General features: G+C 41.2%; 1 protein-coding gene across 1 annotated transcript in view; it reads right to left on the reverse strand.

Moving 5' to 3' along the window:
- Window positions 1-5,960: 5,960 nt before the first annotated feature.
- The window catches only part of LOC308286171 (anion exchange protein 2-like), a gene marked incomplete at both ends in the record, with an annotated part of 32,883 nt that continues 23,158 nt past the window's right edge, over window positions 5,961-15,685 (reverse strand). The window contains 6 exons of the mRNA XM_080727127.1: window positions 5,961-6,029; window positions 6,752-6,925; window positions 8,670-8,839; window positions 11,245-11,354; window positions 12,298-12,429; window positions 14,951-15,117. Of these exons, the coding sequence (XP_080583253.1) occupies window positions 5,961-6,029; window positions 6,752-6,925; window positions 8,670-8,839; window positions 11,245-11,354; window positions 12,298-12,429; window positions 14,951-15,117 (822 nt within the window). The remainder of the gene's footprint in view (window positions 6,030-6,751; window positions 6,926-8,669; window positions 8,840-11,244; window positions 11,355-12,297; window positions 12,430-14,950; window positions 15,118-15,685) is intronic.

A 15,685-nucleotide genomic window follows, 5' to 3' on the forward strand; every position in this document is an offset into this window, starting at 1 on the left:
GTCAGGAAAAAATAAATAAAAAAGTTATAAACATACAGTAGGTAAATACAAAGAAGGGTCAGGAGTGTGCTTCTCTCTTCTGATTGGATTAAATGAACAACCATATGTTACTGATACTGATGTCACAACATCTTTAGCTGTGTAACAACAAATGATCACCTACTGTACAAGCTACATTATATTTGTTAGGATGCTGTGATCTGAATATTCATTCTTTACATCAGGGGTAGGCAACCTTGGGCACGGGTACCAAGTCCCAACATTGGCACAGGGGAGGGTGATGATTGGCACACTGTTATAAGTGTGACAGGTTGTGACGTCCCCTCACGCCTATATACAAATGACATCCTAAACATCTGTTCAAACTCTGACTGGTAGGGAGGGATTCTGGGAGATAGGAGACAGATGTGAAAGAAAACATTTCTAAAGAAGAAAAAAAGTTTGTTGTGTACAGTATGTAATGTATCAATCAAAATCAGTTGGGATATTACATTTTGATGTGTTGTCATAATTAAACATATGATGATACATATTGCACACTGACTATCAAGAAAATGAATGGCACTTTGTGTCAAAAAGCTTGCCGACCCCTGTTATACATTCTCTCATTGGACTACCTTTCCTGTGAAAATAGGGCTTAGACCTATATGTGTGTCCATTGAAAATTAATTTGCGAACCTTTTTTTTGTGCCCTGAACTGGAAACCAAAGTGGGCGTGTCTATTATACAGGTTGGAAGATACTGATGAACTGTAACCTCGCCTCACCAGGCTTTCTCAGATTGCAATGTCATGATTGCATTTCCTCTGTGTAATGGACAGTTAGACCAACCAATCATATTCAACACATTGCTGACCAGGCCTGGAACCGAACCGCACCACACGACACCACATAAAAATATCTACATTTCCATTACACAAAAGTACCCCCTCTCAAATCCACAGGTAGCCTATAAATATAGCAGACTCCTTCATAGGGGGAGGTCATTGCATCTTGCCTAACAGTGTAATGTAGATGAGTGGCCAACTGTCCTGGGTTGAATGAAAATCACTTCTGCACATGCAGAAATCTGCTCTGATATTAGGCTGAAACAACACAGTCGTGTGCAAAGGCCCTTCATGTTTATCTGGTAGAGTACATATTTAACCTTCTGGGTATTTTTTATCAGTGAAATACAGAAGATATGGACACCATAATACTATGTTTTTATGAATGAATGCAGACAATATGGACATCAGAATATTATGTTTTTATGAATGAATACAGACGATATGGACATCAGAATATTATGTTTTTATGAATGAATGCAGACAATATGGACATCAGAATATTATGTTTTTATGAATGAATACAGACGATATGGACATCAGAATATTATGTTTTTATGAATGAATGCAGACAATATGGACATCAGAATATTATGTTTTTATGAATGAATACAGACGATATGGACATCAGAAAATACTATATTTTTATTAATAGAACAGCCAGAGTGTTACTTGTGGGCAGTGGTGTAAAAAGTACTCACATTCTTTACTTAAGTAAAAGTATCAATACTGCAATGTAAGAACACTCTGTTACAAGTAGAAGTCTGTTACAAAAGTACAAAAGTATTGGTAAAAAAAAATGTACTTTACCAAAAATAGAAAGAAGTCATTTTAGCAGAATGTCCCCATTTCACAAGTTTTCAAATAAAATCCTTCAAAAATAGCAGATCTACAAGCTCACATGCGTCGCATCCCAACGCATTGTGAGCTTGTAGAACGGCTATTTTCAAATGTCAGAAATGTATATATGGCTGAAGTGGTTAATGTATGTTTTTAAATAATAATCAAACTACTAAGTACCCTATAGTAACTAAAGATTACAGATAAATGTAGTGGAGTAAAATGTATAATATTTACCTCTGAGATGTAGTGGAGTAGAAGTAAAAGTACTGACAATTTGGAAATAGGCCTACTCCAGTAAAGTTTAAAAAAAGTAATTGTATTTAAGTAGCCTACAGTAAACTTGAGTAAATGTACTTAGTCACTTTACACCACACAGCTTGTGGGGAATCAAACCTGTGACATTTTGAAAACGGGACATAACTTACAGCTGAAAGCATGACCACAAAACAGTCTGAATTTCTCATGTTAATAAAGATTGCTCATGGCTTGTTGAGTTTAAGACAGTTGTCAGTGTTGATTCCGTCCTCTAGAGGGAGCACTTGTCCTCCACTTGAACTTATTCTGCTAACGGTTAGTAGAATATGTAGTGCCTGTTGTTTATGTCATTAAATGTTGATTTAATGAATGTCCGTTCTATCAGTCACCTTTTTGATTCATAGAAATATCTTGAAGCACCATCTGCTCTGCTTTGTACAATGCAGGGTTTCAGAGCCAGTAATGTTAAAAAACAAAACAATGAGTGGACAATAATATGACCAGAAACACACGAAGAGATATCTCTGAATGACCATAAAAGGTCTGCAACTCTGAGTGTACACATGGAACCAAATGGACCCTTAACTTAAGGGTCAATTTGGTTCCATTTGTTCAGGGTGTCTTTGCAAATAAAACATTTGAGAATGAGAACCACTAGTTGGACTCCTAAGTCATTACATATTGTGAAGAAAACCTGGGGGTCTTATGATGGAATATTATAATGCTGTGTTAAAAGAGTTATGAGAAAATCTAAATTTGCCACGGACAAGACCAAGTCTTTACCATGGACACATTTGATGTCCCCTGGTACAATGGCAGGATACAGACAGACAGACAGACAGACAGACAGACAGACAGACAGACAGACAGACAGACAGACAGGCATAAATCAGGGCTATTGAACACCCTTTACATCTGAGTGTTGGTTAAAATAATATTGAACCAATGAAAAGTAGTAAAAAGCCCTTCGGTCAAAACCTCCTAACTCCACTTGAGCTCATTTTCCCGAAAATGAACATTTTGGAGTTTCGGCCCGACAGCAGAGATATAGAAAGTGTACATTTCTCATCATCATCGTGAAATAAACAAACCCCCCACCAACACAAAAGAAAAGAAGAAAACTCCAGACTAAATAACATCTAGGCTCATGTTCCTACTTACAATATATTGATCCAAAATGACCATGGGGTCTATTAGGCAGAAATGCTCCTGTTGTCCTGTTGTGGTCAAAAGTGTTTTATTTTTATGTATTTATTCATGCCTTGGTTGTCCCACACAAGCCACCACAATCTCATAAATCATGTTTTGGGGTGAGTGTGAGGGCTTGTGTGGGACAACGATGGCATGGATGTGTAATGACAACTAGTAACAGATTAATTAAAAATAATTTCGACCGAAACAAATAGTGTAAAAGCGATAGGCTTATAGGCTCCACTCTATGCTATGAGAGCTGCTGGGTTCTGCTGGGGAAACTGGACAACAGGGGCATTTCTGCCTAATAGACCCCATGGACAGTCATTATGGATCAATATAAGACCTAATAGACCCCATGGACAGTCATTATGGATCAATATAAGACCTAATAGACCCCATGGACAGTCATTATGGATCAATATAAGACCTAATGGGGCTGTTAAGTATGACATCATTTTGTAGGCAGAGGAGAATTTCTGCCCCCAGTTTCCGTGAATCTTTTTACTATTTTTACTATTTACACATTTTTTCTTCTCTTTGTTATTGAAAGGAAAGTGTTAGAATGATACTTTAGTCGTTATTTTTTAGTCGTTGTTTTTTGAAATAGCGAGGGACAGAAAATGCTCTGGGGGCAGATTCTCCTCTGCCTACAAAATGATGTCACGGCTTAAAAGCCCCATAGACCCCATGGACAGTCATTATGGATCAATATAAGACCTATAGACCCCATGGACAGTCATTATGGATCAATATAAGTAGGAAAATTAGCCTAGATGTGATTTAGTGCCAAGTTGTCCTTTAATATCATTCACCTCCTGCTTCTACAATCTATATTCTCCATACTTTATCCTATAATGTGTCAGTGGTTCTCAAGCTGTGGTCTGGGGACCCTCAGGGGTCCTCGAGGGGGTTCCAGGAGGTCCCCATGCACGCAGCAAAACTAGTTCATATAAAATCACCAACAATCTAACCACTTTAGCCCATTTTGGCTATTTGACAAATAGAGATCTACTACAATTTATGTGACACTTTGTGAGCTTGTAGATCGGCTATTTTGATGTTTGAGAATCACTGGTCAATATAATATAGACCAGTGGTTCCCAAACTCTTAACTCGAGACCCAAAAAGAGAAATTAGACATCAGAGGCACGGTCAATTGACCGGCACCCAAACTAGTGAAAATAGCAGATCTACAAGCTCATAACGCGTAGCTTCGTGCCGTGATATGATATGAGTTTGTAGATCGATTTAGATGTAGGAAAATAAACTGGGGTTTTAACTGTAGTCGTGACCCATGAGAATGTGTCAGTTTGGGAACCACTGCTGTCATATAGTCTCAGTATCCTGTATTACCATATAAGGTAAAACCATGTCATATAGTCTCAGTCTCCTGCATTACCATATAAGGTAAAACCATGTCATATAGTCTCAGTCTCCTACATTACCATATAAGGTAAAACCATGTCATAAAGTCTCAGTATCCTGTATTACCATATAAGGTAAAACCATGTCATATAGTCTCAGTATCCTGCATTACCATAAAAGGTAAAACCATGTCATATAGTCTCAGTCTCCTACATTACCATAAAAGGTAAAACCATGTCATATAGTCTCAGTATCCTGCATTACCATAAAAGGTCAACAGACAGAATAGAACTGGGCCCTCCCTATTGGTCAGCAGAAACATCCGTCCAGCTGGATCGGATAATATAGAGCATCGCAGCAGAAGTGGTTCACTGGACACCACTCCGGTCCCGGAAGCGTTTTCCCCATGCATTTCATCCATAGACATTTCATAAAGTATTTATTTAAACGTCTTTTAAGCCTCTGACAAAGCCATCCTGGCTTGTGAGGAATCATAACAATAAACACTATTTTCTGCATGCAACGATGAATTAGAAAGCTGAAAAAAGGGCAGAGTACATAATATTTGTCAAAACTGCAGAAACTACAATCCCACAAAGCATTGGAATGCAATTTATTTCCTGAAATATATGCCATAAATCACGCTCAGTTTAGTTATCCAGGCCAGCATATGGCCTGACATGTAGTGATTTTCATCTCTGTGGTCGCTCTTATCGTCATCTTTAACATAGTGCATCATATTTGTAAAAGAAAGACACTCGCTCACAGAGGTAACATGAAGTGCATTAATCTGCCGGACAGACAGGGGGCAGTAGCTATTTCCGAGGTAGCCGTGAGCTCCACCAATCACAGACGTCGATGTGACCGGATGTACATTCTTAGCCGTATGGGTAATGCAGTTCTTCTCCGTGCGATCTTTATTAAAACATGTTTTACTAGAACTAGATTGCATACATATTCGGGGGTTCTACAGGAGCATAGAGAACCATTTTACAACCACCAGCCAAGTGGTAAGTGTTCAGCCATAGCTCAGGGGTAGAGAAACCGTTATTAGAGCACGAAGGGTTCCCAGTTCGAATCCGGGCTCCCCCTGAGTTAATGTCAAAGAGTCCTTGGGCAAGACTCTGAACCCCTAATTGCTCCCGGTGAGCAGGTTGGTTCCTTGCATGGTTTCCTCCACCACCGGTGTATGAATGTGTGCGTGAATGGGTGAATGTAATGCACAATCTCTGTAAAGCGCTTTGGATAAAAGCGCTATATAAATGCACCATTTACCATTTTTTACCATTCATTGAATTGCTACGACTTTGTGGCTGATAATGAAAAACCCTATGGTGAAAATGAATGGACGTTTACTTCCGGGACCTCACTGCGATGCTCTATAGACCAATGGGAACCAAGGGGCGGGGTCAAACAGGCATTTGTCTGATAGGCCGGATGGATGGATGGATGGAGCAATAAGAACAGAGGGGCGGGGTCAAACAGGCATGCATCTCTCAGAGTATTCGTCCTCGTCCAGCTTGGGTTCGGCGTCGTCCGCATCCAACTGTAACACACACACACACACACACACACACACACACACACACACACACACACACACACACACACACACACACACACACACAGAGAATACTTTTATAATATCTGACTGGAATTCATCAATATCACTCCAGTTTAAGCCTCACTACTTATTTAAACGGACCAGTCCAGAGTTAAGGGCTTTGCACACAGGACCGTTGTGTTTCTTTCCGTTTGCTGCATGATTAAAACACATTGTATTTGGTGTTCAAGTGGAATCCACACTGTGGATCTGAAGAGGAGTCATAAAAGGAGTCAATGAGTTTTTACCGCATGCGACAAGACACACAAATTGAACTGGGATTCGATTGGGAAAAAAAGAAATGTCTGTTTTTTTCAGTGCGAAAAAAAAAGTGTTTGTATGCAAAGCCCTTTACACTGTACTTGATGTGTTCTTTTTCAATCTACACCAAAACTCTTCACTAAAAATTGCTGATCTGCAGAATGCAATGCCTTGTAAGCTTATTTTAAATGTTGTTTAGTTCTTAATTAGTTTTCGTCAGTGACAATAGTTTTTTTTTGTCATAGTTTTTAGTCAATGAAATCAACACTGGCGTGTGTGTGTCTGTGTGTGTGTGTGTGTGTGTGTGTGTGTGTGTGTGTCTGTGTGTGTGTGTGTGTGTGTGTGTGTGTGTGTGTGTGTGTGTGTGTGTGTGTGTGTGTGTGTGTGTGTGTGTGTGAACATACACATAGTATCTCTGTCCTGGTGAAGATGCGAGGTAGGAGCAGCATCTTCACAGGGATGGTCAGCAGCAGGATGAAAGGGAAGGCGAGAGCAGCCTGGCTGGACATCACCGCCCAGAGGACCCCCAGACACACTAGCTGGATGATGGTCCACAGGTGCATCCTCAGGGTCCCCACCTAAACACACACACACACACACACACACACACACACACACACACACACACACATATACACGCACGCACGCACGCACGCACGCACGTACGCACGCACGCACGCACGCACACACACACACACACACACATTTCAATATGATATTTTTTTCTTTTGCTTCATTTCTGGAGAAAGCTTGGTCAATGAGTAGGAGGGCCATCTACATGTATTATAGCATGGTCTTATTTTGTTCATGATGTATAGAGCAGGGGTTTTCAAAGTGGGTGACGGGGCACCCTGGGGTGCCGCGAGATAATTTGATAATATTTGGAATTCATTTGGAATTTAAATGTCCAATATATTTAGTATCATTTTAAACTTGAAGTACAAAGTTATCTTTCAGTCAGTTCTAACCAAAATTATTATTATTACCATGCGTATATAGGTCAGATCAGGGTGGTATTTGGGGGGTATTGGGGGGTATTTACCTTGCGTATATAGGTGAGGTCAGGGTGGTATTTGGGGGTATATGGGTGGTATTAGGGGGGTATTTATACCTTGCGTATATAGGTCAGGTCAGGGTGGTATATGGGGGGTATATGGGGGGTATTTGGGGGGTATATGGGGGTATTTACCTTGCGTATATAGGTCAGGTCAGGGTGGTATTTGGGGGGCATTGGGGGGTATTACCTTGCGTATATAGGTGAGATCAGGGGGGTATTTGGGGGGCATTGGGGGGTATTACCTTGCGTATATAGGTGAGGTCAGGGGGGTATATGGGGGGTATTTACCTTGCGTATATAGGTCAGGTCAGGGTGGTATTTGGGGGGTATTTGGGGGGTATATGGGGGGTTATTACCTTGCGTATATAGGTCAGATCAGGGTGGTATTTGGGGGGTATTTGGGGGGTATATGGGGGGTTATTACCTTGCGTATATAGGTGAGATCTGGGTGGTATTTGGGGGGCATTGGGGGGTATTACCTTGCGTATATAGGTCAGGTCAGGGTGGTATTTGGGGGGCATTGGGGGGTATTTACCTTGCGTATATAGGTGAGATCAGGGTGGTATTTGGGGGGCATTGGGGGGTATTTACCTTGCGTATATAGGTCAGGTCAGGGTGGTATTTGGGGGGCATTGGGGGGTATTTACCTTGCGTATATAGGTGAGATCAGGGTGGTATTTGGGGGGCATTGGGGGGTATTTACCTTGCGTATATAGGTGAGATCAGGGTGGTATTTGGGGGGCATTGGGGGGTATTACCTTGCGTATATAGGTGAGATCAGGGTGGTATTTGGGGGGCATTGGGGGGTATTTACCTTGCGTATATAGGTGAGATCAGGGTGGTATTTGGGGGGCATTGGGGGGTATTTACCTTGCGTATATAGGTGAGATCAGGGTGGTATTTGGGGGGCATTGGGGGGTATTTACCTTGCGTATATAGGTGAGATCAGGGTGGTATTTGGGGGGCATTGGGGGGTATTACCTTGCGTATATAGGTCAGGTCAGGGTGGTATTTGGGGGGTATTTGGGGGTATTACCTTGCGTATATAGGTCAGGTCAGGGTGGTTGGTATATGGGGGTATTTACCTTGCGTATATAGGTGAGATCAGGGTGGTATTTGGGGGGTATTGGGGGGTATATGGGGGTATTTACCTTGCGTATATAGGTGAGATCAGGGTGGTATTTGGGGGTATTGGGGGGTATTACCTTGCGTATATAGGTCAGGTCAGGGTGGTTGGTATATGGGGGGTATATGGGGGTATTTACCTTGCGTATATAGGTGAGATCAGGGTGGTATTTGGGGGGCATCATCAGTAGCAGCAGACGGTCAGTCAGTTGGATGCCGTTCAGTGACATCACACCCATGTAGAGGAAGATCCCAAACAGCACCGCCAGCGGGATCTGACGAAGGAGGTCTGCTACCACTATAGATAGACCTACAATACAATAACAATGATTATAACACTATAGATAGACCTATAATATAATATAATATAATATAATAACACTGATTATATACTACTATAGATAGACCTATATATATAATACAATAACACTGATTATAATAGTATAGATCTGACGAAGCAGGTCTGCTACTACTATAGATAGACCTACAATACAATAACACTTTATATACTACTATAGACAGACCTATACAATATAATACAATAACACTGATTATAATACTATATAGATAGACCTGTACAATACAATACAATAACACTGATTATAACACTATAGATCTGACGAAGCAGGTCTGCTACTACTATAGAGAGACCTACAATACAATAACACTTTATATACTACTATAGACAGACCTATACAATATAATACAATAACACTGATTATAACACTATGGACAGACCTATACAATATAATACAATAACACTGATTATAACACTATGGACAGACCTATACAATATAATACAATAACACTGATTATAACACTATGGACAGACCTATACAATATAATACAATAACACTGATTATAACAATAGACAGAGGGATCTGATGCAACAGGTCTGCTACTACTATAGATAGACCTAAAGAACACTAACAGCGATTATATAAACACTATGGACAGACCTAATACAATAACAATGATGATACATGGAGCTCTCGAAAGTCAGGTAAAAACTATAGGAAAAGGCCTTGGCAGTAATCTACATTAGTTTGGTTAAAACTATGGCAGTCAAAGTGTTAAGAGCGTCTGCTAAATGCCTGCATTGTGAAGTGTATTTATCTACTAGCAGGAAGTTAAGTTATAAAGTGTATTTACCTACTAGCTAGTCTCGCGTAGCCAGAAAACTACTCCACAATTCTCCGAATGCTATATAGAGTCTGGAACTATATAGCTCCTGAACGGCGAGTAATGGAAGTGGGCATTTATTTTCCCTTCATGAAAATATATTTTAAAATGTCATTTCTGCTAAGCAGCAAGCTAAACATACTTAGATGATTTTTATTGCGACCGAAGGTCGCATATACTCTGAAGAATCGTGTCGCTTGAGTGTCCGAAGCCTCGTGACCGTCCTTCCGAAGCCTCTGTGATGTCAGTGTGATGTCAGCGAGTTGTGACATCACTTCCTGTACAGGGCAGCTACACGAAATGTGGATAACACTATATATGGAGATAGTCCAGTCCATCATGTCATATGGGACTACCGTCATAGAAAGTAGCCATTGTTAGGCCGGAGTCAATGGCTGTCTGTCTGACTGCCAAGTCTGCCATTGACTTGCAGCGCATGAACGCCGCACTGGAGCGTGAAAACCAACAGGCCTGATGGAAAATGATACATGGCCGCAGGCTTTGTGACGTCCCACATCTTATGTGCTGGGCATACTACTAACAGACGCCAAGGACCTCCAGAGGCCATACAAAGAGTATCTAACCCGAGGCCCCTTACTAAGTAGCATACATTTACAACATACCTTCTCCAAAAACATCAATATTGAACTCCATATGTATATGGATACATACATGTATTTTTATTAATAAAGGATAAAATAAAATAAAAATGCCTTAGATGGGCATTCCCAAAAGCAAAATCCCTTTATGCCCATATATGGGGATTTCTGATGTCATCAATCTCTGGCCCTAACTAGCTCAAAAGCCTGCTTTACTCTGATTTACACCCTACCTTTCCAGATGATGACCTATTGGGTACACACTTATGTCCAAATATAGAAATCCCAAGGCATCAAACCTAAGCTTGGCTTTACTAATTAACATATGTTTCATGCCCATATATGGAGATCCCTGTCCCAATGTTATCAATATTAAGGACATAACTGGAAATGCCCATATTTGGTAATGTCCACATATGGGCATGTTTTGACATAACATAGTCAGGGAACTCCATGTATGGGCATAACATTGATTCTGTGAGTGTGCCATGATTCTGTGAGTGTGCTGAGCTCCTAGGGTTGATACCCTCACAAAAACATGAACAAACTCCCCCCAGAATGACAACAACTAGAATCGTCAGAGAAACGCTGTGGTTGGCCAGATTGTCAAGAATTGGCGCGACCTCGCCCTTTAGGGCGAGGTTGCATGTCACCCTGAGGTCGCATTCCACCCTTGGGTGTCTTACTAGTTTATAGTAAGATAAATGTGCGCGATGTTAAAAACGAAACGGAAGTGAGGAGGAGGCTTCACTTCCGCTTTAATCGGATACTCATCGCTCTTCTTACGTTACCCCAGGCCCAGACTGTATGACGGGAGCATTTACAAATCGCGGGAGTCATCAGTCTGACCACGCGAGACTACCTACTAGCAGGAAGTTAAATTATAACGTTTATTTACCTACTAGCAGGAAGTTAAATTATAACGTTTATTTACCGACTAGCAGCGCCACCAGGAAGTTGGTGACCCGCTGCTCCTTGACTTCCTGTATGCGGGGTTTGTCTCCCTTGGTCATGACGGTCAGAGCGTTGGTGTGAGTCACCGACCTGAGGGGGGCAGCAGAGAGCCAACAATATAATTAGCCCTATTCACACTCAGCAACGTCCTGGTGCTGAAGTCACGTTTTGAAGGGTATAACCCTGCTAAAAGCCCATAGAGTTAACACAGAAATCGCTAATTTAATGCAATTTCCGAATAGTAAAGTATAAAATACGGCTAGCATGATCAAGAACACAAGATAGTAAAAGGCACAAAGCGTTATAATTTACTTTACCGTTCGAAATAATGATTTGTTGGCTTTAACCCTGCAAGACCCGAATTAATTTCTACTGGCCAAAAAATAAATAAAAAAAATCAGATGCTGTTGTAGGAGTCCTACTCACAGGAACATGTAATGTTAAAAAATGTATAATGTTTTTGTAAGGTTTTATAGCCATAAATCATAAATAAATAAATCATGCTCTAATTTGCATTTTGGGGCTATTTTTCACAATAATAACATATGTACATGTTCTAGACATTCTAATGATGTCCAAAAAGTAAAATATTACAGGCATTTTACTTATGTTTTAGTGAGGAATAGCTTCAGTTAAAAAGTGAGATGTTGTTCGTCCAGACGCTGGAATTTCAACTTCTCTGGGAGGTGTGAATGTCAGCCACTGTGGGGGGTATTTATATGCAAATATCGGGGCAATGGCATTGTAATACTAAACAATAGGATTTAATGGTGATGTTAATGTGAAGAAAGAACAGGAAAACTAATTATAACATTTTTTAAAAAATGATTTAAAAAATGTTGCCAAAAAGCAACGCTGGGCCTTGCAGGGTTAAGTCCAGCGGGGCGGGCCGTGAATAGGGCTTATAACAATAACAATGATTATTAACACTAGACAGACCTACAATACAATAACAATGATTATAACACTATGGACAGACCTACAATACAATAACAACTGATTCTACAAACAGAGTGTAGGAGTGATGACCCACCTGACGGTGGCAGCAGAGAGCCAGGGCAGGCCGAACAGCGCAGAGACCCCGCCCACAACCACGATGATGAGCAGGTCCAGGTGGAAGCCTGTCCCTTTAACAATCATACGCTCACTCTTACTGCAGATCAGCCTACAGGGACAGACAGACAGGGAGACAGACCTTTAACAACCAGTAAGACTCCCTAAGCGGGAGATAAGCGACCGTCAGGTCGCAGCGTGATTCTAGGCCAAAATGTGTAGGAGAAGTGTCAAAAATGTGTTTGTAAAAATCTGCCTGATGGCGGCGCTATATGGGACAGATCCATGTTGATGAGATGAGTGTAGACATACTGTGTACCGATTTGCGTGATTTTATGGCAAAATCTGTAGGAGCAGTGTCCAAAAATGTGTTTGAAAAAATCGGCCTGATGGTGGCGCTATATGGGACAGATCCATTTTGATGACATGAGTGTAGACATACTGTGTAGCGATTTGCGTGATTTTAGGGCAAAATCTGTAGGAGTAGTGTCCAAAAATGTGTTTTAAAAATCGGCCTGAAGGTGGCGCTAAATGTGACAGATCCATGTTGATGACATCAGTGTAGAGCAAGTGTGTATCGATTTGCGTGATTTTAGGGCAAAAATTGTAGGAGCAGTGTCCAAAAAAGTGTTGTGCAAGAATCGGCCTGATGGTGGCGCTAGAAGAGGGCCATGTGAGACATATCCATATTGATGAGATGAGTGTAGACATACTGTGTACCGATTTGCGTGATTGTAGGGCAAACATTGTAGGAGCAGTGTCCAAAAATGTGTTTTGCAAGAATCGGCCTGATGGTGGCGCTAGAAGAGGGCCATGTGAGAATTGATGGGTGGAAGTTGTGGTTTGGCAGGCAAGGAGTGTGTGTACAAAATTTGGCATGGATCGGGGCAACGGTTGCGGAGATATGAGCAGGGCAAAAGTGTGACGGACGGACGGACGGACGGACGGACGGACGGACGGACGGACGGACGGACAGACAGACAGCCGGTGGAGGTTTTGATAGTAAGTGCGACCTGACGGTCGCAATCATACACTCACTCTTACTGTAGATCAGCCTGCAGGGAGACTTTAACAATCATACACTCACTCTTACTGTAGATCAGCCTGCAGACAGACAGGCAGACAGACAGGCAGGCAGACAGACAGGCAGGCAGGCAGGCAGACAGACACAGACAGATGTGTTCCTCTTGAGTCAAGGCACGCGTGTAAGCAAGTTGCATGTCTTCAAACCAAACGAGGCATGACTTATGTCCGTTTAAAGTTAGATTTTTCAAACCTTTGCGTATAGCGCCCCCCCCTTTGGTCAGATATTGGTCCAAAGTTCATGTATAACATGTTTCGTGCATGTGGGTGGCGCAAAAATCCCAGGAGGAGATCGATTTGAACTGTCTTTCATATAATTCAAAATCGTGGGAGATCTAAGGTCAGAGGTCAAAGGTCAGCGTGTCAAAGTTGTTCGGCATGAGGAGAAGCATAGGGAGAGTGTTTTCTGCTGGTGTTTCAGTCCGAGTGTATCAAAGGGTGCGTTCGGAAATGCGCACCGGTTATGGTTAGGGTTAGGGTTAGGTTTAGTTTTAGGCATAGTTTTACCGAGGTTAGGGTTAGGGTTGGGTTTAGGCATAGTTATATATATATATATATATATATATATATATATATATATATATATATATATATATATATATATATATATATATATATATATATATAGTTAGGGTTAGGCATAGTTTTACTGAGGTTAGGATTAGGCTTAGGCACTCACTACACTGAGCACACACCCGGTGCGCATTTCCGAACGCACCCTTTGATACACTCGGACTGAAACACCAGCAGAAAACACTCTCCCGAGAAGCATATGTGTGTTCAGGTTTCATGGCTGTTCAAAGCTTGCACTTTCAAAGGCTTCCTACAGTGTCACCCTTTGGTCAATGGTTGCGAGTTTCATAATTATTCTGTGTTAAGATTTTAGTCTAGTCTTTATTTGTTGATGAAATTATCAGTATATTGTATTGTCTTTTATCTTAGTCCTCATAGCTTAGTTTTTGTTTAGTTCATACATGGGCAACTGGTGGCCCGGGGGCCACATGCGGCCCCCACCTTCACTTAATGAGGCCCTCAGGTTAATATCGAAATACTATAATAATCTATTAGTGATTAGTGACTGTTCCAAACATGACCCGCTTTCATTACTTCAGTCTATATTAGTAGCTTAATGACAAAGCACTAGACTTTATCAGTCAAATGTATTTGTATTTAAGTTCATAAAGTTATAAGAACATAATAAATGCATTTGAAATTAAATAAAAATTTAACTTTTCAGGATTCCAAATCAAGAAAAAGAAAATAGGATTCCAATTAAAAAATATCAGATCTACAAGCTCAAAACGTGTCGCACTGAGCTTGTAGATCGGCTATTTTTGACTCTATATGCATTGTGGCCCTCTGGAGTGAGTGTGAAAATATAGTGGCCCTCTCCATCATCACAGTTGCCCATCCCTGGTTTAGTTAGTGCAGCGTGTGTGTGTGTGTGTGTGTGTGTGTGTGTGTGTGTGTGTGTGTGTGTGTGTGTGTGTGTGTGTGTGTGTGTGTGTGTGTGTGTGTGTGTGTGTGTGTGTGTGTGTGTAGTATCCTACGCAGTGATCTGTGACTCCATAAACAGCAGTATAAACACCAGGACGGCCGGTAGGATGGAGGCGAACATCATCCAGACAGGAAACAGACCGTCTGACCCAACCAGAGAGATGACCCAACCACGCTTCTCTGGACTGGACACCGACAGGCCACTGGGCACGCTCAGTTTCTGCACAAGTAGAGGGAAAAGTAATTAATGCTACGGTAAGTGCAGTTCAGCCTAGGTATAAAATAGAGCTGAAGTGGTTTATGTACAGTATGTTATATAATGGTATAATTTATATTTGCAAAGTAACTAATAACTAAAGTTTTCAAATAGATGAATAAAAGTATAATATATTAGGATCCGGGATGTATCCGAGATTGTAAATTGATAAAAGTACTTGAGTAAAGGCCCTTATAGCCATGCCCTGAAGAAGACCGTCTGTGTCGAAACCGGTCTGCGTTACTGGCCGGTTATTGTTTTTAATATGTAAGAGCCCATTGTCATTAAAGGCCTTTTAACTATTCCTTGCTTCGGAGTGTGCTTAAAGGAGTAGTTCACCCCCAAAATGACTTTTTTTTTCCTATTGATTACTCACACCATGGAGACCTGAATGCATTTGTACTTTATGAATATTTTTTTCCATCAACACCAACTCTCTTCACCAAAAATAGCAGATCTACAAGCTCACAATGTCTTTCCCCCCAGAATAGCGATGCTGGGGTTCAAGTGGTTAAACCGGCCAATCAGGGAT

This window comes from Nannobrachium achirus, assembly GCF_963921795.1.
Source record: "Nannobrachium achirus genome assembly, chromosome: 5".
NCBI lineage: Eukaryota > Metazoa > Chordata > Actinopteri > Myctophiformes > Myctophidae > Nannobrachium > Nannobrachium achirus.